Below are 27082 nucleotides of genomic sequence, written 5' to 3'. Positions count from 1 at the left end.
AACTGCTTACTGCTCATTGGAGTTTCCCGTGTCGATCGATAAACGCACACGCTGTGCGGTGGTGGGTCGTCTTTCAACACGATAGCGCAACCATTTCCTTTGTAGAACAGATTATTCCAAGTGTGCAAGTAAATTAATTACACGAAAGGATGGAAAACCCTGCACAAAAAGCAGTGAGCTAAAACACACACGGGACACACACACACACACTCTTTCCTCCCATTAGTCTTTTAATTGCCACTAAAAACTGTTCCACGATGCGGACTTACATTCTCGAGTGCGCGAAGGGAAAATTAAACCACACACATACGATAACCCTCCACACAAACACAGAAAAGGTCCTGCGAGGAGGGACACATCTCCATCTCAGGCGCTTGTCAAGCTTGAGATCACATTACGAGGCGAAGCGCGTTCAATTATTTCGGGATTTGGTCGTGAAATGGACGCCCCAACTTCTAAGGGGAGGGGGGTTGGATAGTTTATCCTGCAACACTAACATCTCATATCTCTTCCCGGTTGGTGGGAGTACGTGATTAGGGCGAACAAATAGGGCGTGTGTGTGTGTGCGTGCAAGACTGGGGGAACAGTAACCTGGATGTAATATCAAACGACCTATCGGTACTGCACCACACACTCTTCGGTCGATTTATCTCATCACTTCCAAAGAATTTCACTATTAATCTTAACCGAAACACCACAAACGGAAGGCGAAAACCGCCTGTCAACGGCATGTCGTCGGGGATAAAGTCCGAAACCATTGCCGCTCTCCAAAACAGGGAGGGTCCCCGTAATCTCCACAAAAATTTCGGAATGTCTAATCCGACAACTTTATGCAGCGGCATGAGCGCGTTACTCACCGTTCTTCGATGGTCGTTGGAAGTTGGGTGCGGGCCCGCAGCGAACTGATGTAGGATGCGTGCTGCTGACGGCCTGCACTTGTCAGGATGCTGGCACCTCCGCCACCACCACCACCACCACCCTCGGAAAGGTAACCGTTGTCGATGTTGTCCGAGTAGCGGGCCGGGATCTTACGCAGTGCGTCACCATCGCTGCAGTAGCCGCCACCCTGACCGTTGAAGTCTTCACAGTAATCAGCCGTCATTAGCTGGTGATGGTGGACATGCGGATGGTGTGGATGATGACCACGGGTACCGCGAGTCGGCAACGTGACGTGACTGTTGTACCCGCGAAGTAGCGGTCGCATCGGAAGCACGGTGATTTGCTTTTCCTCCTGCTCGTAGATCGTTGTCGGGTTCCCGGCAACGGGGCTACCCGTGTTGAGCATCTTCGTCGGTACGGTGTGGAACTTGTTGAAGTTATTATTGTTGTTGGTGGCATTGGTGTTGCTGTGATTGTTATTGCTGTGATGCAGATTACCATTGCCATTATGGAAGACATGTCCGGCGCCCGGACTGCTGCTACCGTTGTTACTACTGTTGAGGTTTACATCCGGTTGACCACCGTACAGGAGCGGTCCCGCAGCACCATTGACGGGGTGCAGTTTTTGAGGTGATTGAAGGAGTTGTTCCGAGCCCGACTCTGAGCTGGGACGATATGCAACGACACTGGACGTTTCGCTCGAGTTGGTCGAGTGTTGTCCCATCGAGGCACCTTGCGTGGAGTTCGAGTGCATACTGTCGGACATGGCGCCGCTACCGTTACTAGCCCCATTCGCGATCAGCTGTTGTTGCTGCTGCTGAAGGAGAAGCTGACCCATCATGGTGTTGTTGTTACCACTGACACTGATCGCCCCGTTGGAGTTGTTGTTGTTTGGCATCTGCTGCTGTACGATTGCACCGACGACCGGCTTACACACGGTTAGTTCCTCCTTCCCACTGCCAGCGGTCGATGAGAGCAGCTGCGTCGGTTTGCTCGTTCCCTTGATTGCGGCCATCGGTTTCGGAATACCGGTGCCAACTGCTGACTGTTGCATCTGTTGCTGTTGCTGCTGGTGCTGCTGTTGCTGCGGAGGCACCATCGTTTTCGGGGACTGTGGCACCATCATCTGCGGCTGGAGTAAACTAGTTTTACTTTCAGATTTGGCGTCCAGTTTTCGACCCGCACTACCCACGGTGGCAAGTTTGAGCCGGGACGAATCTTGCGCTTGCACCTTCGCCGATGCCATCGCCGACGCACCGGCAGCACCCGTCGCCAGCGAGGTCGTCGTCACGGTTGTCGCCATCGGAATTTTCTGCGCTTTCTGCGGTGCGAGCGGAATGTGCGTTTGGGGTGAGTCCTGCGCACCACCCGGATCCTTTTGCCGTTGTTTTTCCGCAGCGGCAGCAGCCTTGGCCGCCGCTTTGGACGATTCTTTCGAGCTCGATTTGGATGATATGAGTTTGGAGGACGATTTGCTCAGGGAGGACGATGGTGATGACTTGGCGCTCGAATCAAGCTTCTTCAGACCGGACTCTTTGATCTTTGCGCCAGGGATGGCGGACGTGGGAACGACCGTCGGCTGTAACGTTCCCTGGTGGTGCCCATTGTCGAGGCTGAGACTGGAATCGCTTCGTTCACTGCGGGCCGAGGAGAACCCACTGCTCGAACTCGTGCGCTTGGAGATCTGTGACTTCTGGGCAGCACGGTCCTGCTTTTCCTTGCTGTTGAACAGCTTAAACTTGTCTAGCATCGAATGTTTCTGGTGCTGTTGTTGCTGTTGGGCCGGATTGGTGGGAATGTTCGTCACGTTACCATTCGGAATCAGCGTAATAGTGTTGTTGTTATTGTTGTGATGATTGTTGTGCTGCAAAGTATTCGAGACCGAGTAGGGGCTGGCTGGAATTTTGCAGTTGGTCGCCTGCGGGAGGCGTAGGCTGTGGAAGGAGAGCGAGAAAGAAAAACAGACATGAGTCATCTGATGCAAATATTCATGGTAAGAATATATTTACAAGAATTAAAATTGAAAAAAAAGGAAAACGAAAGCAATCTTCGGGGGGTAACTCAAAAGACGAGTTGAAGTGCGAACAATCCACAACAATAATATCCAACATTTTATCGACGCACAAAAATGTGTGCTTTTACCTAAACTTATTTCAACATTCCCTGTGTTGTGGTGCCCCTACTGAGAACAACGAATCTGCGAACAATTCCTTCCAGGCACACAGGAGGTAATTGACAGCATTTGGTGCGTAATACCCAACACTCGGCACCTCGGCACCACCTTCTCCCTCGTCCCTCGTCGCAACCGAGCAGGACTTTCACGCACGTCCTTCGAATTTGACTTTTGATTTATTTGCACGCTCGCAAAATCGCTCGATATCCACAAAACTTTGGTTCGAACAGTAAAATTCAATCCTCCCGTTTTGGATGTTTTTTTTTGTTTTGTTCTTCCGTAGCATCCGTGGGTTTATTTTTCTTTTGGCGTTTGGGAGCTTTTGATTTACGGCACAAGTAAGTGTTAATTCTTGTTCATGTACGATGGCTGTATCCCGCTGGGCGTTATGTTCAGGATTTCGATTGCCCATATTTGGGTGCGTGAGGTGTGTGAGTACGATAAACGGAATACATTTGTGCGTGTCAATTTTTATTTGCCAAGGAAAAAAAACACCCACCAACACGGGCCGCAACAAAAAGGTGAAAAGAGGGTCTCTCATTTAAACTACATAATACAATTTGTTTCGATTACAACGGTGTCGGTGGAGTATTTCTTTCTCTCCCAATCGCGTGATAAATGTTTCTGTAAATGCCAATAACATAAAGCATAATATTGCTGGCAGGTAAAACGAACTGAAGTGTCCAAAGGGATACGACGAGTTGATTCATAATTAAAATTGGTGTCGGGTTGGTACAACTATGGAGACAAATCCTCTTAAGAGTGATTAGGAGGTTAATGTACGTTAGTCAATGGACAACTAGTGCAGCTCACATTCTTTCATTGGGAAGCAAACTACAGAACGAGCTGAATTTTTGAAAAGAACTTTCATTCCATTCAAAAGCAGCAACTCCGTCCAAAGTACTCGTCTTTGTGTCTCGAAACTATTCATCTCCCTAGGACGACCCGGATGATATCCTTGTTAAACGGAGCTAAGAAGACCAAAACAAGGAGAGTTTGGCAGGAAAATTGCATAGAAGCAGGCGTTATTTGACATAAAGTAGTATCTTCGGGTATACCCATCAGATATATACGCCTAATGTTATGCAACTTGCAATACAAATTTAAATTATTTAAATTTAAATTGCAATAAATTCAAATTAAAACTGTTATTTGGGAATCTTTTATCCGCTTATTTGAGGTAAGTAGCAAAAGTTTTCACCGCGAATACCGTGAGCGACCATCCGCATAAAATGGCCAGAAACAAAAGCCGCGGGACACGATGGGATAGAATGGCAAAACAAAACCGAACGAATTCCATCATTCATATACCGCTGGGGTACTGTTTTACTAACAAAACCACAAACATCAGTTTCGCGCAAGTATGGCACCACTTATCCCAGGGGTTGTGTTGTTGTTCCCTTCTTTCCATGCTGTAATGTTGGTGGTTCTGTCGTCTTCCGCGGTCAATGTGCGCGATATCGCTTACCTATTGTTTCCCTTCGGGATTTGTGTGATTATCGCCGTGCCGTTGTGATGCTGCGGGCTCCCAGGGCAGCTATTGCCGTCGGAGGGTGTACTGTTGTGGATGCCACCGGCGCCAAGCGTATGCTTCTGCAACCCACCATGAAGCAATCCTGTGGAGCATGGGAGAGAAGTGAGATAGCGAATGAATTTTTAATTCCAAAGCGGACCATATTTTGCTTTCTGGCTGGCGTTCGGTTAAGCTTATCGTCGGTGACACCGAGAGACGATGGGAATGATGCCGGAGGACGGCAGGGACATGAATTTAAAATCTACAAATAATGAGAAATGGTTCTCACACCTACTGGAGCACAGGAACCAACCGATGGTGGTAGTTAACTGTGACTCCACCGCCAGCCAAGAACCACTGTCAGTACATTCGAGAACGAGTGTTTTCGATTTTGTTACTATGAGTCCCCCAGGAACACTGAAAACATTTGAGTAGAGCAGTAGTAGATGGTGGCTGGAGCACGATGCTACACCTAATTCCACAATACCCACAGTTTAAAGCGGTGTTCTCGCATTCGAGTACTTCCATGATAATTTATTATTTAGCTTAATGCTTGAAGGATGCGATACGATCCTGTCTGGTCGCCAAAAGGGTCGCTTCAGAAACCGGTTCCAACAGCACGATCGGAACGGTAAAGGTAGCAGAGGTCAAAATGGGAGTCACTACGTCGCACGTTAGTGGACAGTAGCAGGATAAAAGTTTATCTTGCGGTAAAACTAGCTATCGAGTGGCTCCCGGAGCGCATCAATGGTGACCTTCGGGTGGAAAACCCTGCATACACCAGAACTCGGTTCTATGGGCGACCGGCCATAAACACCAGCAAGTTGCTTATAATTAATTTATAGGAGATTAAACATGCTGTATGAGCTTGCAAACGTGCTACGGGCAACGTTCTAATTGGACTTTGGTGAGACTTTTATTTCAACCTAGCAAACCAGCTTCAGTTCTGGGTGGGTTTGTTTGGTTCTCCGTTTTTTCATGCTCCCCTTGAAAGAGCGTACAGATAAACGATGAATTTTAATCGAATTTCGTTTTAATTGCCGCTTACGGAAAATGCGTTTCCATTGAGCCCGCTGCAGATGTACTTCAAACAAAACCGTTTACTGTCATAACCGACGTCTCTGTGTGTGTTCGGATCGGAAAAGGATCTAAATTCGGTATGTAAATAGAAACCGTATGTAAATTTCAAACTCCAATCGGGACGCTATTATGGTCTGGAAATGCAATCAAGCATTGCATTTGTGAGGAGCAGAGGGTTTAATTAAACTTCAAGCAAAGAGAAACTGCACACAAGTTACCTGGAACACATCCCAACCAGACAATGGATCTCGTATTTCTTTGTCTCTAGCAGAAGTTTGGACGGGAAAAGTCCTGAGATGTTCTGGGATACTTAATTATTCTATCAATTTGGACAACGGCAACGTCCTGTAAATATCGTTTTGATTTACAGTTTGAATGATAAATGCAAATCGTTAGTTCGCTTTACTCGTTGTACCTTCAAACTTTGCCAGCATTCCTTCAAAGTGCTCAAATTAAGAAACATTAAGCAAAAGTGGCCTCAAAATCCGGTTTGAGTTTGAGTCGACCTCCCTTTCTTATCTCAACCGTAATGGCGAACTAGTTGGGGGTGGAAAACTAATTAACAGTAAACGGAAAGTCTCTCGTATTCTCCATGAAAGGAACACTGCTTGGGTTGAAGTTGGCCCAAAGCTTGAAGATCCAGCTGGATCATCCACCATCATCATCCTTAAACGTCGGTGCCATTTGCTGGAATTGGAACGGAACGCGAAACTTACCCGTCTGTTGGTTCGGTGTCGGTGGCAGTGGACGCACTTTGTCCGGTGGACATCGTCTCGTGACCTGCACGGTAGCCGGCAGTGGTATCGCTGTGCCGCCATTAACACCCGTCTTAGCGTACGGCACCGGAAGTTGTCTGTAAGCGAGAACCGGAAAAAGAACGAACACAAAAGGTGTTAAAGCTTGGTTGATAATAAGACTCTCATCTAAGAGGCTGAAAGTTTGTCATGTCCAAAAGTCAATCATTTCTATGGACCTGAAGTTCCCTTCGTATTCGTGGCCGGAGTGAAAGTTTACTGTTCTGCTCCTCCGGCACCTATATCTCTGCTGTTTCTAAACAAATTGATATCGAAAATGAAATGGAAGACCCTGGGCAGGGCTGGAGGTTTATGCAAATGTGGTCGATTATGTGCGAAGACCCACTGAAGCTTATCGGTCGGTTTTCCCTTTGAATGTGTGTTTGAAAACAAAACGGCCGACCTTCGATGCTCGTGTCCAGCGGCGTCTTGGAGGTTGCCTACGCAAAAATAGCCCTGTCATTAGCATCATCGCGATTGGCAGCGGCAGACATTTGCATAATTAAATTAGATGCGAGTGTGCAGATTGGCGCTTCCTCAGGTGTCGTCCGCTCTTGCCGACGGCGAAGAGGCAACTACCCAACCTATAAACGGTGATGGAAGTTTAATCTTCTTTTAGGTATGGGTTAGATTATACTGTGAGCACCACCGAACCGTGGCGGTGTGAAAACGGTGTGATAAATTTGACCCATTAACGGGATTCTGGAGGATGAAGTGTTTTTTTTTCCTCCGGCGTCGACGACGTGTCGTGGGGAATGTTTTGCTACCGGGTTTACGGGACGCTCGCTTCGCTGACGGGGAGATGGTTAAAAATGCAACCAGCGAGTGTCGAGCAGTGATTGCTAATTCTGGTCCCGAAGCACCGGTTGGTCCAGTTCCAGATGCAGATGGAGGTGCATCGTTGCGCCACACGACGATGATGGCGTGCGTTGGCGTGTTTTGCGTGCGATGGTAGAATATTAATGCGAATGAGTGCCCTTCTGACCCTGTTGCAGGCACCCGTGCACAAACCTCCCCTTTTCTGTGTGTTCCCACTTTTGGGAGAATGGAAACGAGATCAGGGAACGGTTTTTTTTTTGGTCTATTCGGTGGGCGTTTCGAGGTAACTTCTCTCCCTGTATCTCCAGGCTGGATCATCATGGATCATCCCCGGAACGTTGAGAGGCTTCTAGTGTTACCAGAAAACGAAGCAGGACAAAAGCAACAAACCCGTACAGCTGTTGCACATTCTGACACTGCATCCATAAACCAGCAACATATACCTCCCGCTGGGGTAGAGCAACATGAGCCTTCTGTCAACTGTTTAACCATTCGCCAACCATGTGCCTCGTTCCAAGAACTCCTGGTGGCTCAGCTGGCTACCGCGTACATCGTGAATATCATCTGACCACCAGCGCCAGTGAACGAGCTTCAAACGAAACCTCGACCACTAGGGCAAGAAGAGTGGCTCCTCGCTAAAGTTCAACCCATCAGGCAGAGGTTCATTGACAGCGAACAAGAACCGTTTAACTGAACCGAAGCGAATCACACCACAGTCGGGGCAATTAGTGGCCGAACGGCACTACCATCGCACTCAGGGCGCAATAAATTATTTATGAGCACCTCCCGTACCAGCGCCATCTATCGGTGGACGAAGTAGAGGTAGCCAATTGACGGTACAATCCCGGCGTACTATTATTAATGCCACAAAATGACGGAAATGGCAACATTATTGATAACCGGAACGGCTTCCCCAGCACATGCAGAATATGCGAATCGTTTTGTTCTGAAAATAGCCACCACAAATCTAGCGACCACAGTCATTGGAAGGGATGAATTTGCATGTTGACAGCGTGACTGCTTCCACGCCAAGTTGGGATAGGGAACCACTGGAAAGCAAACAACTTTCACTGAAGATTATCAGGTGGCTTAGGTAGCTATGGTTGCGGTTGACAGATGGCAGGGGTTTGGGAGAATGGAAGGGCCCTGCATATTCTTTTTTGCCATTCCAATCTGTGTGGTTCTTTTATACGTCTGCTGGCCTCGTTTCAGACCAATTTGTCCAACGGTGAAGTTCGTTGGTCTGCCTGTGCCTACCTTTCTCTCTCTCCACTGTGTACGTTGTCTTCCGCAATTGCTCAGGTGGTTTATCCCGAAGGGAGCAAAACATTTTCCCGGGTGAGGTGGAACGAAGTTACGTACAACATGCTAGTTGAACAGCGATTCGAGTTGTAATAGAAGTTAGGCGGCGCGAATAAAACGACGCAACGAGAAGCAAAGCTGCTCTGCTTGTTGTGTGCGCGATTTTACGAGCACCGTGTGTGACTTGTGGTTGGCAAGTACTACGGACAGCAAAGAAGTCTTCCAACGGCATCGTACGATCGACCAGAAACTAGCCAGTTGTGCACGTGTGCGTCCACATGTAATGTGCATCGAATTTGATATTTAATGCCCCTTATTTTTAGGTTGCATCACAGTACTGCTGGAGGAGCTACACTCATGAGGAGCTCCAGAATGCTGCTCCATCCCGAGCAGCTTGCAATGATATCATTTTCTTTTGCAACAGGAAGTCACAACGATACGTCTTGCCTCTTTGCTTCAGATGCAGCTAGGTGTACAGGATGCATCCTCTTAGCTGGACATCCACAGGCATGGCCTGCATCGAGTCAAGCGATGATGTATTTAATTACGTTTCCGCTAGTGAGGTGTGAGAAATTGCAGAACGAAACAGCGCACTGTGGAACGAATGTGACGGATGAATAAATACGATTTTAAATAAAAAAAATGCAACAACCACGATACACGACTACAGAGCAGAGAAAGACTCAAAGAAAGAAGGAGATCGCCTCGGGGAGTGGAGTTTCTCATCTCGTCATAAGATTCTACAACAGCTGTTTGTGCAACGTGTTTCTAGACATCATGTGGAACGAATCGGGATGTCAGTAGTCAAACAAATGCAGGTATGGTTGTTGGCATGATCGTCTTGCCATTGTTCCATTGTGTCTGTTTAATCTATCCAAACAGTTGGCACAACAAACTACACTTAACCAACTCTACAGAACTGTTGGAGACGGGCTCAGTAAGACAGCCAAAAATCTATCCTTATCCCAACAAACTTCCCACTTGCAATCGTGCTGCATCGATTCAACATTCAACGACGCAGGCTAAGTAAACAACCACACAACACGAACCAAGCGATCAGCTCAGCAAGTGGAGTAGAGAGTTGCAGCTTAAAATAAAACTTTGTTGTCAAACTGTCGTGTCTTCGTTCTTTCATTCGTTATGCGGTATGTTATAGCTTTCCTCCCAACTGAGATGTTCCAGAAGGGGAAGAAGGCGATCGCGATCCACAATTAGATCGATCGGACGTGGAAGCCTGACGTGGTGAGAGACAGAGAGAACTGCTCGTGGGACGAAAAAATGTCACGTCCTTTTAAAAATCAATCGATCCGTGTTTGACAGCGAAACGATCTGCTTAGCCGGTCGGGTGTGGAGCGATCGATGGTTTTGAATCGATTTATTTTACCAGAGACTGGGAGTGCGGGTGATTAGTAGCTGGTGCTAATTGGGTCAACGCGGTACAGGCTGCAAACTCTATTGAGAAAATAGAAAGATTGATGCCTTGTGGTGGTGTAACGGACGTATGTGTGCGGAATTCCACTTTGGCTCGTTAATTAAAGCAAAACTCTTAGAAGCACCACCACTGAGCAGGCGATGAACTGTTTCATGAAGAGGTCACAAAACCGGGTGGTTGGCGTTGAATGGTCATAATTGATGCTAATCTTTTTCTTGCGTTTAACGCTCAAGGTGGGTTGGACCGGGGATGTGGTGAAACTGGAGAACTGATTATTAGTTTACGGTCATGGCTTCCTTTTAAGCGTCATGTCACTGATGTGACACTGATTTGCAGTTCAGAACGATGGTTGTCCCAGATCTGATTTGTGTGAATTAATGTCTTCTCTTTTAAAAGTGGCGGTAAAAAAAAATATTTTCATTTTAATAAATTAAAGCTTGAAAGGGCAATGTTACAAGACAATCAACGAAATACAGCGAGGACTTATCAGGCAAAGAGAGCATGATAGAATTTGTAATGCCGTGAGTCCTGTTACACGTTTCATTTCCTTCTAGGTTCTATCATTTATCCATCTCAAATCATGTTTTGCATACAAAAGCGTCCAACAGACGACATCGCCCGGTTTCGATTTATATTCGCTGTTCCTTTTAAATATCAGCCCCCTCTACATAGGACTACGCAATCGGAACATAAAATGCTTTATTGATGTTTCTTCGGTACGTTTCGATTTTCTTCCTTTGCATCTTTTATCTGCAACAGTACCGTGCTATTGAAAGCATCGTAACGTTGGTCTTCCTAATCTTTATTCAACCAGTTTATTGCTGTAGCTCTTTTCCATTGGTTACTGTAGCTCCATTCATTTGCTCGGGCAGCACCGTGTGTACGAGACGGTGCAAAAGTGGAAATTACCTATTTAGGAAAAGGTGCATCGATGGCTTTTTTTTGCCAGCAGCCCGTCACTGCTGTGGTTGCTTTGCACGGTCAACTCACAGCCACGCACGATGAACCGGTCCGAGAACCACTTTGCAAAAAGGAGGTTAAAGTTGAGGCATTTCTCCATCGTGCAAGGCAAGTACATTTGCGTACATTTCGATTTGCTTTATGAGAACAGTGTTTTCTCTCTCTCTCTTTCTCCCTCTCCAATAGATGTTCATAGTTAACACGTTTGTGTTGCTTTTACACCTCGATACGCATTCAGTTTCGAGCGCCATTTGAAAGACCATTGCACGCCATTGCATAATTTATTCCAATTTTGTTGGCAGGAAGCAAGCAGGGTTCAAATTTGATGCAACTGTGATCTGTCGAACATACGGTTGGGGAGTGTTTGATTTGTGGATGGTCGTAAAAAGAAAACAACAACACCACCCCACAGCATCATCCGTTGTCACTTTAAATCCTCATCACCAGAAGCGTCCGCTAAACACGGGCAAGATGAAAGAAAGGCATCCCCCATGATGGAATTCATTTGGCCCTAAAATGGGCGTTAATTATCATAAAACGCGCAGCTTTCCAGCTAACATTTTGTTCGTGAGAGGTTAGAATGATGGTTTGTTGCATCCCATCTCTTCCCGTTTTGTACACCATCGTTCAACATGATCTATAAGACATAGTGTAAGATATACTACCCACTACGAGCACGTGTCCAAATCGGTGTCTAGCAGAAGAGCTCCTGGCACAAGCTAGAACCAATTCGTTCCGATCCAGTTATCGTAACAATCTTCCGCAAAATAGAACCACCAGCATACATATTACAGAGATATCCCCCCTCAACATTTCGTCGTCAAAAAAGTATGTTCGTTTGGGCATAAATCTTCAAAATTTAATGTCCACATGTGCCTCCCACTGCTTCTTTACAATGCAGAGGAAACCGCTTCAAATTTTGTTGAAGACTCATTCTTGAACGTGGTCTATTCTCGTTTGCTAAAGATTGACAACATTTAAACAAATTATATCTCAATATACTTTATAATATATTCACTTAATATAACCACTAGAGAGTTGCTTTTGATCACACTTATGAAGCTTTTTTTGTAGTGTACATTACTTAAATGTCGTCTGCTAAAAACTGAAATATGCTCCATTTCTTCTCAAGATCTCCCACAAAGAAACCCATTTCCAGATGGAAATAGTCCGTTAATGCATTGTCATTAATAACTGTAGACGAGTACGCCTACGCTCACTAGCCGTGCTCTCGATCACTTCCAGTTCATTCAATTTCCACTTTCCTGGTATTTTATAAAGGTACCTTCCAAGGTACTGTGGTGTGTTGGAAACGCCGATGCTACCGTACGATCGCCGTGAATGCGCTCTTATCCCTTTCAGCTTGATTGATCGAACTCGAACATCTTCCAGCAGCTGCTGGAAGAAGGCGTTGGAACTTCCTCGTCAAAGCGAAAAAGAAGAAGTCCCAGCTAACTTCAGGAAGATCGCGCCCAATGTATCACAACCCACCTGAATTAAGCCCGGGGAGATTGTGTGCCAGACAGCGCGATATAAAACCCAGACACCGTGTACCGTTTGCGTGTCCCGTGTCGCCAGATGATTCCGCCGAGGAGAACTCACCCTCAGGCCCACAGGCACACACAGGCGGAGACTTCATTAAGGTACACCGGTACCAGGCCCCAACGACACCTACGCGGGAACGCGCGATTGGGAGTTCACTACAAGGAGTGCTGATGCTGGTGGCTGCAAGATTCGCCTGGGCACGGCTTTTTAATGCTCCGTTTTTATGAGTATCGTGCACTCTTTCCAATATTTATTACCTCTCGTGCAATTCTCTTGCTAGCTCCAGACCGATGGTGTGGTATGATGACTTCTTGCAGTTCACGCTTCGGGTTAGGCAAGCGGCGTGATTGTGGATGTAAAGGCTTAGGAGGCTCCTCTCAGCCAGTTAATTGCAACCGTGGCATGATTATTATACGCGCGACTGTCATCCGTGTGGGCATACAGAGCGCCCATTGTCTGACGTTGAGTGACGGTCGTGCAGGAATATATTTTGATGACTTGATCAATCTGCGCGCTATAAATCATCATTATGATACATGTGTATTGAAAGGTGTAATTAGAATGGGATTTTTTTTTTTTGCAACAAAACGAATCCAATGCTCCGTTCATGTGTAAGGAATTTCTCATAACTAACTCAGACCAAACCAGACAGCATAAACTTTGGATCGATATTAAAATGTGATATGATTCTCAAGATGCTGCCGACATGTTTGCAAGTCAAACTTCTTTCCAAAAGTGCTTCGTGTGTCCAAATATATCTTTCCAACGCTGCTTCGAGATTCGTTTCGACGGTTCAGTTCTGGATTTCCCACTCAACGGCACACTCAAGTCAACCATGAGCAGCCGAGGCAGCGTCATAAGTTCAAAGATCACGTGAAAAATTGGCAGCACAAATTCAAAACTTTTCCTTTTTCCCCCTGCTCTGTGTCTTCATTTATTATCGAACGAATAAAAGTTTCAAATGCGTACGATAAGTTTGCATTTTGCTCTGCACGAAACGGCATCTGTTTGCAATTGAGTTGCCCATTCGAGCAGAAAACAATTTGACGATTCAAAATATATCGAAATGGATCAGATCTTTTAACCATCGAGAGCGCCACGTTATGGGAACTAATTTCGCACAACGCGGCCTCTGCCATATAGAATCTGTTCGGTCGTTCGGTAAAGTTTTGCCAACTTTCTATTGCAATTATTATCGTGCCCTCTGACCGGAACGCAAAACAACAAGAAAGAGGAGCAAGAGGAGCTCTAAACCTGCCCAGAATGCGTTGTTAGATTCCGAATCGATCACTGCCGGAGGGTTTTTCCTTCGCTACGTGGGGCGCGTACTGCCAATGGTCCGCAGGAGGATGGAACCACGAATCGAACCAGCCCGAGAAGCGACCACTTTTGACCCAGTGCCTTAGGCCAATTCAAATGCTTCGCTCGATGCTCATAAGTACATAACAGCGTGCGGAGGAACAGAGTGCGTCAGAGATATAGGTTAGGGTCCAATAGTCCAACCGAGAGACAGGGAATACGGCTTTTACGGCTTTTTCGGCAGAATTGCCATCATCGTTCGCTTCCAGTGTCGCTGTTGTGGTTGTCCCCGCAAGCGCTAGCAATCACGCAACGGGAACAACATAACCGGTCGTTGACGTCTTGTTTGACCGAAGAATCGCCAACAACATGCCGCACTGTTGACGGTCGTAAATCGATGATGGTGACGATGATCGAAGCTCGGAACGTACCGGTGTACGCCCGTTTCTATTTCTGATGACAGTTAGCGAGTGGATTTGGTAGTGGAAAAGCAATAAAAGGTTTGCCGGCAACTATCTTTTTGATGGTCCATAACGGAAAAGCGTTGTTAATAGTGTTGCACAACGGCATGTTCGATATCCCACATTTTGGTGCTCCCGGTACTCATAAACCTGATGCTTATGATTTATTTTGCTTTGGTTTGTTGTCGTTTCTTCGTAGTTTTAGAAATCACAAGAAGCACACAGATAACTACTTCTATTTATTTTTATCTTCAAAATAACCGTTCTACTAATAACGTCTCCTCCTGAACGAAGAATACATTCAGCGCGACAGTAAAATCCACCGCATCATGCCGCAATACATTAACCACATCATCAACAAAGCATCCTAAATTCAACCTAGATCATTTATAAGCATCCCAACAGAACACATTTTCCCCGATTGCATGATCATCTTAAAATGTGTCAATTTTTAGCTGATTCATACAATGATGTTTTTCGGTCCTGCTGCTGCTGCTGGAAAATGCGGTTGACACAAGAAATGTGCACATGCAGAAGAGCTACGCTAGAGCTTGCTGCTCCCAACAGGGCATCCCCCGCTCGCTTGGTATGGCATGATTCAGCACGAATGGATGCATCATGCATCCCCGACCAATTACCATCATAGCACGGCTACACCATTGCAGCAAACTGCACAAAGAAAGCGTGTATATTATTATTCAATCGTACAACCACGCGCCCGCGAGCTCGGAGCGTTTCGGAGGCTAATTTTAGAGTAGAAACTCCATAAGGGTTTGTGAGTTCGGGTCGGTTGTGACAGTCAGCTGGTCGTGACTCGTAGGAACTTGCACCGGGTGGAATGTTTTATTCCCCTTCGCTTGTTTTCCGAAGCTGTGTTCCCCGTTCTCCCTGGCGCAGTGAAGTTTGGGAGTGGCGACACTAAATTGTATGCGACAGATAATGGGGATGGGGCACGTAAAATGAGCAACCGAGCAGATCGATCATTAATAACGTTAATAAATAAATTGAATCTTAATGGTTGACAAATAGGAAAACTATTGCGCTGCTGGAGGAGTTCACTGTACTGTTCCATCATCAGAATTTATTTAATTGATCTTGAGGAAACTCAGCGAACGACATTCTTCCGCACTAACCGCTTGGGTTAATTATAACCGTCAGAGATTTTGTCATTATCCGGTATTCTCCAATATGGACATTACAAACCTACGCCACGAAACGGCTGGAAGCAAACTTTATCTTAAAAAGGTACGGATATTTGACACCACAGTGGCGCCCACCTTGTTTGAGCTGGTCGCATCAACATGAAACTCTCCACCACAGGTAGTTGAAGTTGATAGTAAAAAAGTCGAAGCAAAGGAAGAGTTCCAACGGCCAACGCAGTTTTCCGTTGCAGGTATCTCCAGAGCGTGAAATAACGCCATATTTTGCCCATGGTCACCTGTGGGCAGGTGCCAAAAGTAACAACAAATTTTACCGTTGCCTTTGTGCGACCCGTTCCGGATCCTCTTGGACGTTGAATCTGAGCAATGAGATCTCCTCAAAAAAATACACAATAATATTTATACAACCTGATTACTGTGTCGCCCATGAACTCGACAATAACGATCTAATTTATTAACATCTTCAATGACACTTAATGTGAGGCCTCGGAGGAAGACTCCGGTGTGATGTTCATCCCCCAAACAAAAATGTCACGTAATTGCACGTCGCGATCAGGTTGGTACTTCTCACGGTATCCTACTGCAACGGAATGAACACAAAATCCAACCCATTGCCAGATTTCAGAACAATACACTCATTAGCGTACACTCCATCGAGGTTTCCAAAGGGTATCCGTCTCCGTGGTAGATAAAAACGGGATGCCCTTTTCAGCTGGATCACTCCACGACTCGTTGGTGAAGGTGATTTGATTTGCGTCGTGATTCATTTCGCGTAGGCGACACCAGCTACATCTCTCTCGTCCGGGCACTCATTACCATTCACCATCATCTTCCAAAGAGTGGTGGAGCGTTGTTTTGTTGTCTGATGAAATTAGCCCGTAATTGCCATCCACCATATTCCTACTCGAGGCTCATTCATCCCCTTTCTGGAGGGTTGCAGTTGTGCTGGGTCATTGAGCTTTTCCAGCCAGCGTGGAAGGTAAACGAGACCGCGGCGAGATCCTCCACAATCGAATAGCGTCCACACCTGAACTACGCTTTGAGAGAGGCAATTCAATCGTCAGTTGGAAGGATACGGTTTCAAGCTGAAATCGATCGGACATTGATTGTTGTTTGTGCGAGTCTAGCGAGTGTAGGCTTTGCGTGCAGGGCAATCGCAAACATAAACGGCAAGTGCGAAAACGTTTGACGTGCACTTGGACGGACACATGGATACACCGAGAGTGCACTGAACCATGGCTCCTAACGTGGTGATTTGAGACGAACCAACCTAAAGGAAGCCACCAACAACCATTTCACACCATCGCACAGCGGAGTTTCGTTTCGCTGGGAAGGTCGAGTTGCTTTAAACGTGACAAAGAAAGTCAGCGCATGGAAATATAGACAAACGCTAGCACAGTATCGAGGGAAATTATAAGCAAATCGTTTCCCATTTCGGAAAAAAAGAGTAAACCACGTCTGAGTGGATCCTTCAGAGCGTTAAAGAATATTCATAACTATTGCAGTACGTGCAACTCCGGTAGATGGATCGGTGGTAGTGTGTGTGCATGCAAATTTTAAAATTTATTTCCTTCCGCTTAGAGTGCTCGCTGAATAATGCACACTGCTCAGCATCTTCATCTTAAGGGCGTTCACTAGAGGGTTTCTGTTTGAACTACTGAAAGGGTGCTCGCTACCCATGTCGCATGTCTTTACAAAAGGAAACAATAAGTTGTTCAAAATATTCCAAAACGATGAATTTGTTGTGTACATTGCATAACTTTCGGCGCTTTGTTATGCATACTAATTGTTAAAGAATGAGAGCTAAAATTGTGCTTTCTAAAAATGTATTTTGTTAAAACATTCATTCTATAACAACGCATAAAAAGGGATTGAAATTCATAAAAAATATAGAAACGACTAGAACATTGAGCATTCCATCGGGTGTTGAGTGCCTTGTATCGCGCGTCAATCATGCCATAGAAAACGAACAGTCCCTAAAACATAAACCTCACCAAAGAAAGATGCAACGAAAAGTTGTAAACGATTTACCTTCGAACATCGGGTGAATTTGGTAAGCTGCGACATTTCCGTCCTTTCTCGTTGCGTGTCGAGGACGACGATGACGATGAGTTTCCCATCTTGTACCGGGAAATGTATGGTGAAACGCTTCCCTACGCTTTTACGTCGACACCCCTCCCCTCTCTTTAACGTATCACCCACAGCCAGTTCTAGAGCACTTCCGTTGGCATTGTGTCTGGTCGCGGGTTTGATTATTGTTGTCGGATCAGCTCACTGTCGTCGCGAAAGAACATCGTGCTTCTAACCATAATGCTTTTGCCGCTACCCTGACAATCACAACACCGACGTGCAATGTGGGATTTGTACACTTTCTTTTGTGCGCTTTTTTGAGCGATTGCTTAAACACGTGTTTCACGGAAGTGCACACGGGCACACACACGGTACATCACGGTTCACGGTTTGCTGGAACACCGTTTGAGCGCTGAACAAGATGGATGCACTCGAATGAGCTTCACTTCCTGGTTGCATAAAACACCAATCAATGTTTGGGAAAAATAGAAAAGGATTTGCTTGCATATTGCGATACACGAATAGTAAAACTAACACCGCGTAACCACGTATCACGAGTCGTTGCAACTTTGTAGCACTCTTAATCGATCGACCCGATCCGTCTTTATGTCTCCCGTAAAAGAACACAAATCGAACACAGGATTATTAACTCCATCCCTCCGTCCCAGAAGACTAGCTGCTATCGCAAGGGCTTTAATTAATTTCAAGCCATTCGCGTACGACGCCAACCGGGAGCTTTAGCGATGTAAGACGACCAAGCGCACCAGAAGCTTGTGTGCACACTTTCACATCGACGACGACGATGAGCAGCAGGATCGAGGCGTTAATTAATATCGCCATTTAATGGGTTCGACTTCGGAGCAGTGTTTTGCGAACATGCACCATCTATGATGCGAAACGTCTCAAGACTCAACGCGGCTCGGTTCGTCGAAGGTGCAGCAAACAGAAGACAACCCTAACCTAGCCTAGGAGAGCCGATAATTGCAGCCAAAGCTAAGAGGATTAACATTTATCAATTTACGCGTCGTGGCTGCTACTTCGTACACAGGCCGGCGGCGACGTTTACGGGATGGAAATTACATATAATCGCTACACGCCCCACACGCCACGATCTTCATTAAACCAATAAGTTATTTCAGGCTTTCCAATTGAGTCCGAGTGTGGTAGGTACGGTCTGCGCGTGTTATAAATAAAGCTTCTCCAGTTGTTTATCTTCCGAGTGCAGTGGAATGACACTGTGACGCACAACCTCGCGGTCTTAAAGGTGATCGCCAGAGAACACCTTGAAGATCGTGCAGATTTTTCGTTTCATCTAAGCCGTTGCGTTAGTTCAACTCCTGATTCACAACGTGGAGAAAAGATCTCGACCACAAATCAATCGCCCACGTTGTAACGTTTTTGGAGCAAAAAAATAACCTCAACTTCGGCAAAAAAACACAAGAGAAATCATTGTTTATGGTTGAGGTTGGAAAGCGAGAGAGAGAGAGAGAGAGAGAGAGAGAGAGAGAGAGAGAGCCTTAACCTACATAGATGGTTGACACTGTTATACCATAACATTTGAAATAGACATCGAGAACTGACTTTCGATGTGTTATCAGTAGGAGACGATCAATCGATAAAAGCGGAGCTATGTCCAACCGTAACGCCATCATCGTCTGGATCGTGCACTACGTGGTGGATAATTTGACCAAGTCTTATAAACGACCGTTTAGCTCCAGATTAGACAAGCGGCGGGAAGACAAGCCTTCAGGAGGAAAACATAAGACGTCCAAAGGCCGATCTAACCAAGCATCCTATTTCGTTTCTTTTTGTAGATTGTTGGAATCAGACTCAGGTTGTATATGTCCTTGTTTGTCCAAAAATGGAAGCATCCTCAGAAGGTGAGAGACACTGTAGCAAAAAATAGCACAACCATTTGAGGCAGTGCGTGATGGAGGTTTTCGGTTCATTCCAGCTGTTTGTCCAAGGTTTGGACGTGATAATTTTACAGCTCCAACAGCCCCGCCTCTATGAATGAGATCCACATCAAAGCAAGTGAGTAAAATTGGACAGCTTCGTGGAGAGATAAAAAGCTCCCGAGGAACTCCTCAACAAGTTTTGGCGGGAGAGAAATAAAACAAAAAAAAAAACATCCACAACAAGACACAAACTTGTTAACTCGATGTCTCGCACGAACAGCAAACTAACACGCAGCGATAAGATCGGTCCAATTAATTTTGACCCTCTGCAAAAACGATCAATCTTCACGCAGGTCTGGAGCGCCCAGGGGTGGGCTTGAAGTTAGAAGTCGACCCGGTGGCTTATCAGTGTCGGAAGGAAGGAAGCCGACAACAACACGAGAGCCTTGGCCAGACCCCAAAAAATCCCCGTCAAATCATTACGAAACCTGACACCATGGGCTTAGGCATCGATGATTAATTGTCATTGCGGTGTCCACACTCCTCGTCGTAAGAGTAGTTCTATCTCAGCAAAAAAGCGTACTGCGGGAGCCCAACGTCCACTGTCCCGAACGGTTGCTGCTTCTGGTCTTTGTTCCTTTTTGGAAGGTCTGATTAATTGACCGAGACTACAAGCGCATGTGCAACACACGGCTGCTAGACATCCGATGATCGTACCCCTTAAAGTCGGGAAGAATTCCGAATGCAATTTTGATCGTCGAAATGTAGCAGCGGCCGTTAATGACTGCCATCTCTTGTCTGGGAGATAGGTCGCGATGCGCTTGCTGAGTCCCGATTTCTATTTGGGTTCTCCAATTCAAATAGCTTCGCTCGGATGTGTTGTGATAACGACCAAAAATAACACCCAGATGGTGGATGTTGCGAGCTGTCCGTGCTGGGCAAACTTCGCCACCACGCGGTATGAAGTTGTGCGGATGAGCTCGAACACTGCAGACGATTAGTGTGTTATGACAGGTTCTTGTTTGCTTTTTCCTGTGTTAGCGCGGATTGTGTTATTTGAGCGAGCTAATGCACATAAAACAGAGTCTTTAAGCAAACCCAGTGCGTAGGAAAGTGTTGCGAGAATAATTATTTTTAACAAATACATTAGTGTGGTTTGGCAAACCGAATGCTGTAATTGATGTCAAGGTATTGCGTCTGTCATATCTATGTACCTAGCCACAGCCAACGCATCTATAAAAAAATCGGCTTAAGAGAAACAAAATTTCACCCTAATGAGCCAAACAAAGTTAATAAAAATCTTTTCCATCATATTTAGGTGCAGAATGCGAGTCGGAGGCGATGAAAGTGTCGTTAAATATAGCGCCTGAGGCATAGATAAAAGAATTTGAAAAAATCGTCTAATCAATCATATTTACGCTAGATTTATGGTAAAGGCAAATCGTATTTGCGGAGCGTCTTGTATGCGCATACTTCCAGGTTCCTTGTGGAAAATCTGATTAAAGTCCCACCAAACTGCCGACTGTGACTGCTTTCCTCCAGAAATTCCAAAGAAAAACGGTACCAAAAAAACCACGTCGTTTTTTCCCCTTGCCGTGGTGGGTCTTTTGGGAGATTACATTCAATTTTTCACCAAATTACTCTTCTGCGTTGGCAGAGCGTTCCAGTCAACGAGCTGGGGGTAGTTATCAGCGGTATCACATAAGCTGATGGTGCTGCTGGTTGGAGAGGGAACATTTTGACAGGCAAAGAGCGCAGTTATCTTCACCGTGGCAGAGAACGGAAGGAAAATTTAATCGAGCTCGCGGCATCTTTAGGCGAGCAGTTCATTAGGCAGGTTGGTGGCTGAGATCCAGGCTTCCACGATTGCAACACCTGCGTCGGTTTCGTTTGCAGCCATTTCCCCATTGGCATTTCCTTTGAAGAATTTCTCGTTCCCGGCTCGTGTGCAAGAGCGGGGTGTAAAATTCCACCCGGTGTAAACACAGAGCTTCTACCATGCAGAACTCGGTAGAAGAAGTGCAAGAAAATTCAAACATTTGTTTCCATCCCCCAACGACGTTCGGGAATTGCGAGTACGCAGAAGGAATGATAAAAGCTAATTTGATGAAGTTTGTCAGTGGGACTTGGGATTCAAGGTGGCCAATTTCATGGCGGTAGTATGTTTACCGCTTCTGTCAAGGAAATCGCTTAATCCTACGACGAAATCCTACGGCTTAGGTCGGGATGTGTCACACACAAAGAACCATAAAGGGACAGCCACACTAACCCGAGGGATGTTTCGGGAGGAGATTTTTATGCGTTGTTGTTGTTGTTTCAGAAGTAATTCATCAAATTCGGCTGACAAGGATTTGCTTCATTGCATACCAGATGCTTGAAAGTAAATGTTGATGTCAGTGCAATAAGCGTTCTGCGTAGATGGTTCGGAAGGAATCTCCCTGACAGGCATGTCGTGATATAGGAAACAGACTAGCCGTCAATAAATGCACAATAAGATAGCAGAAATTGGGGAATTTTATTCGTATACATTGCATCCAAAATAGACAAAAGATAAAGATTTCGCTAGACAGCAACATCTAACAAAAAGGATACTGTAAATTGTAGAAAAATTCTCAACAGATCGAAAGTCACCCATGAAGGATTCTCCTTTCATACTGTATCGAATAAAAATAAGCATCCACAAGGAACGCAATCAAGCGAAGTGAACAATTTCATTTCTTCTCCCTTCGGTCCAGAACGTCATCCACACGGACTTGACGGAGTCACTTTCGTCCCAGGATAGTGAAAAACTATTTTTCAACATTAGCCGTCGGTCGCTGGTCTAATGGAAAATAATATTTTCACTATCCAAATAGGAATCGTTTCAGGCTAGCGATGTGAAGTTGATGGAAAAACGAACGGTTGAAACTTATCCAATGCTATTTGAGAGAGCGTGAGAGTTTCTTCCCGTCCCAACCAAACCTGTTGAGATATTGAATCATCCGTTGAATAATAATCATAACTCCATCGTTTCGTTGAACTTAAGCAGTCCTTAGCACCGTTAAAGAGGTTTGTTGGAAGTGCACATCACAGGGGATATAAGAATTCAATTTTCCACCGATCGTTGGAACATGGAGCAAGCGCCACAGCACTTTTTGTTGAGTTAAAGAAGACGATTTAGTGGATAAAGCTAGTGACTCCTACTGACTAAAAGATGCTAGAGGAAAATGTTGTTAGAAACATGCTTTTGCCAGCAGCTGGTGTGTATGAGACGAAGTTTCACAAAACTCCCATTAGTATGCGAAGCCAATGGCTCACCAGAAGGGAACAGTTTCCATTCGATTAGTATTCGTCTTCGACCACACTGATGATGATTATGATGGCACTGTTAGAAGGGACACATCAAACACGAAAGCACGAGCAGAGTAATTACACGCTTGCTCTTTAATTGCACCTTAAGCGACTTGCTCGACGCGTACAAGAGGATCTGGAAAATAGGGGAGTGTTCCTTGCAAGAATCATTTTCTCGGACGTTTACTCCTCATTTACGACGCTTTCAACGCTAGAAAACTCATTCATACTGACCGTTTACCGATGTCAGATGCAATGTCATGAACAAACAAATGGTCCGGCTGTACATGAGCGGTGACAAGATTCGTGGTGGAAGTCATCTACTGCACTTGTCTTGTGCTATTAGTTGTAGTGAATACAGATAACTATTTTTGCTTCTTCATTCTCGCCGGAAAATGGCTGCTTTATTGAAATTCTGATCACATTTTCAAACTCCAAAACTCCACTCCTCCCAGGTCTTCCCCTTTGTCACGGTCAGCGAAGCCAACCATGCTTGTGTCAGACACAAACATTAAACACGCTCATCGGTTGCACCATCATATTCAATTATGATACCCAGGCGTCAGCCACAGTTTCTCCAGCCAATCATCGTACCGCATCATGACTCACGATGCCCATGGATATCATTGAGATGATGTGCTTCTAATCACGTAACAACCCATAGCGGGGTGGACATGCAAAACTGAAAAGTGCCTTCTCTGTTTTCCCAGCGTAAAAAAAACCACTGAAAGCAAGGAGGCTAATTTTCGGGACACCCTCTGGGATATTGAACGAACAAGCGTGTGCTGAAGGTGTGTCATCTAAATCCCTAGCTCATCCGTAGAAGCGTGACTCGACGATGGTTGTCAATCAGCGGCAGTTGATTTTTTCCCCTCCAGGAAGCCTGCCCTAACTCATCAATCTCGCCACCCTGCTGCTACTTGAGTCAGTCGTCGGCCGGGGTCTAATCCTTTCACGTTTTCCGTAGCGTCAACGGTCGAATAAAGTCCTGATCTCCCACGAGGCATCCCGTGCTGAAACAGCCGTGGCGCACGGTGCTGCCATTTATTTCCATCATAAAATCATAACGTGCAAATGACACGATCTGGTTGAATCATCCAAATACTACCATCATGATGCAGCTTAAAACTGTATCGCACGGGGAAGTGCATTTATTTCGTTCAGTTTCAAAATAAAACAACTCATCGAAACACGCTCATCGGTCGAAGGTTCCTATTATTTTTCCACCCGATTGGATGCTGATGTGTCTACGATTGCACACATTCGTTTCTATCAACACAGAATTTGCGCCACTCCAGATGCAGTTTTGCTTTCATTGCACAACAAGAAAATGCATCCAAGATGAAGATATGCACCAGACCGTTTAAAGTGGAAAAACAAACGTCTCAACGTGGGCCGTCGATCGAAAAAAACAATATCGCAGGTTTTTGGGAAGCTGTGTTGAAGTGCTGGATTATATGTTCGATTTAGCAGAACCGTACATCACTCTGCCTCACCGTTGAGAAAGGTTCGATGGAAACCATTTTCTTCGGTGTGTTTTGACCAAAGAAATACCCACACCAAACAGGGGGAACGAAAACAATAGAAACACAAGCGCGCTCCGTTAGTGATCCGATGGTAATGGTTCTTCAATCGTCTCCTTGCATTCTAGTGCTACTTCTGCACGCAAGTAACGAGCGGTGTTGTGCCTTTTGTGTTGGTCTCGTTCCGTCGTTCCTATCGGGAGATTAATATGAGCTAATGTCGATTGCAGAATTGCGTTTTCACGTATCGGTAGAGCAGTCAGATCCGGGAACGGTAAACGATTAATATTGCATCCCGGGCATCAGGTATAGCTCATTACCAGGAAGCAATACGATAAATGATGCCGTAGAAATGTTTGAAATTAATCCGGCTGCAAGCTCGCATCACAAAGACCGGCGGGAACAGGAGTTTAAAGGGAGTTGATATGGAGCTGGTTGCAAGAACAAAGAGGAACATAAGTAAGGAAGGATATCTCGAGAACCGTAGCAGACGTATTGCAAAGGTTTTTTTATTGATAGGAATTAAAGGCACGATTGAGGCAACCCTATGATCTCATTGTGCGACGCTTGGGATTATGCGTTGAAAGTCTTGCATTGAATCTGATTTGAGCTTGACTCACTCGAAGAACCTTTTTCAGACCATTTTGATATGGTTACAGTATGGAAATGCTCTTGATTCCCAGTGTGTCTTCTGCGTAGACTTGAGTGTAGTGAACCCCATCGGCATACATTTTTAATTAACACACTCAGTTCAGTTGAGGAACCGAACGAATCACAGCAAATATTAGAAGACTTATTTCATTAAATATTTGCGATTGCAACACCAGTTCAATAACCTATTTCTGCAGCTCGCGAGAAGGTTTTGAACGGGTATTTTCACCGTACAACTCCAGAAAAGTTCAATTATCACGCCTGCAAGAAGCAACACACTATGCAAGCCACCGTTTGCATAACCATTTATCATCGTTTGCAACTCGCTTTAACTCAAACGTCATATTGGAGTCTTCTCCTTCGTCCTCCCAGTTCTTCGTCGTGGGTAGACAGAACGCTAGGCGCTGCAGACGACAGCTGACGCTTTTGGGCCATTTTTGCCATCGACTGCACTCGACAGTTTCCGATACGATGACGATCGGCACAGTCCCGATTTGATACCGATTCGAGGTCTGTTTTGTTTGAAGGTGTGACGGAGAGCGCCGGGTAAGACCCGAAGCCAGAAAAGGGACAGGAAGAAATTAACCGACAGGATGCAGCCAATAGTCTGGAAAGGAAGTATGTTCAATAACGAACAGCTAATCGATGCGACGAGGGGCAGGCACCATTTGGGGTGCGAGCATTTTCGACGGCACCCAAAGAGTGTGGAAACGTTTGCAAAAAGGTCGATGACATTGTATCGTCCTGGAGGTTGGTATGCAACCGTTTCGAGTAGTAGGAAGCCAAACACAGTCGTAATAAATCAACCAGTCAGCAACAGAGAAAAAAAAGCAGCTGCAAACGCAACTTTTGCTGTACGGCGTGGGATTCGCGAAAGGACAATTAAACCGTGCCAATAAGAGACGTATCCGACAGACTTTGGGTCCCATTGAGGATGGGAGTATGCGTCATCCAAGGCGCCAACTTTGTGAACCATATTCAAGATGGCAACAATTTTACGATCGTCTTCCCGAACCGTATTCGTCACACTGTAGACGACCTCGCAGACACCTTCTGGCGACGTGGATCTTTGGGTCGAGAGTCATCGCTTGAACGGGTTTGATAGTGTCGCAAGCACATGGCGACTCCCCAGCAAAGGTGTGCACGGTGCTGACACACACGGCACTCCGGAACGATCGCAAATGCAATCAAAATGTCATCAAAATACTGGTGACGTCTTCGCACCGTACGGTTGCTAATCCTTTAAGTTGTGGTTTCTTGCTTACCTCAGCTCAAACCAAACCAAACCAGACCACCTTTCCGACCTGTGGCCACCGTTGAGGTAAAAACATAAAAAGGCAATAAATTGCATCGCACCGTCGTGGCCCTGCATAAAGAGTCAATCCTACGGAGCACCGAGAAGGCATACGTCGGTGGCACACCTCTGGGGTCTTACGGAGAGCTAAGAAATGACGGCCGTCTCGCGGTGGCCGTTTCTGACTGAAGCGTTTGCAATTTATCGTGCTACTCGCCTGGGAAGGTGGTACAAAGTGGTCCCAGCAAACCAAGACACCAGGAGGCATACCAAAACAAACAGAACAAACGGATCGGTGTAGACTGGACGGCTTGTTGCAATAAACCGTAAACGCACGCGCACACTGCACAAATCGCCGAGGCTCAGTCATATTTGTTCGATTATTCATCCACCTTTCAGGTCGCAAGGAGCGAACAGCGAAGTGAACAGGAACGTTTCCGCAATCGTTTGTTTTTTGAAGGTCCAGTGTAGGAAATGGACTCCGGTATAGACACACCTGGCATAGGTCAAGTCACGGTGTGCCCGTGCTCGCGGCGTTGGTTTGTTTTTGAGGTTATGGTTAACAGCAACAGTCTTCACGCGTGTGATCGCAAAATCCACGGATAACTTTCATCATCGTTTCCTTTCTCTTTGGGAAGCCGGAAAGACCACCGTATGATCAACGGGTGGAATATTGGGAAGAAAAGGATCTGTGCGAAGGGTGAAACACGTTTTCACGGTGATGGAGGGTGCATTTTTATTGTACGACGCTTATTGCAATGGTCGTCACACCAAACGTTCCACCCATAGACTCCTTTACTTGGAGTAGATCGTATTTTTAAATTTTAAATGAATTACGCTTAACGGGCACAAGTGACATTTATAAATCCTACTGGTGGAATACAGAAAGAAAGCCTTGT

The 27082-nt window shown here is 45.8% G+C and overlaps 1 protein-coding gene across 1 annotated transcript in view; it reads right to left on the bottom strand.

The window, feature by feature from the left end:
* Window positions 1-27082, bottom strand: part of LOC128714623 (protein sickie) — a 202260-nt gene that overhangs the window by 90292 nt on the left and 84886 nt on the right. Inside the window, exons 5-7 of the mRNA XM_053809496.1 lie at window positions 6362-6498; window positions 4521-4668; window positions 858-2813 (exon numbers count right to left, since the gene is read on the bottom strand). Coding sequence (XP_053665471.1) covers window positions 858-2813; window positions 4521-4668; window positions 6362-6498 — 2241 coding nt within the window. The remainder of the gene's footprint in view (window positions 1-857; window positions 2814-4520; window positions 4669-6361; window positions 6499-27082) is intronic.

This window comes from Anopheles marshallii, chromosome 3 (genome assembly GCF_943734725.1).
Source record: "Anopheles marshallii chromosome 3, idAnoMarsDA_429_01, whole genome shotgun sequence".
Classification (NCBI taxonomy): Eukaryota; Metazoa; Arthropoda; class Insecta; order Diptera; family Culicidae; genus Anopheles; species Anopheles marshallii.
Note: the sequence above shows the minus strand (reverse complement) of the source record. Positions and strands in the feature narration are given on the sequence as shown.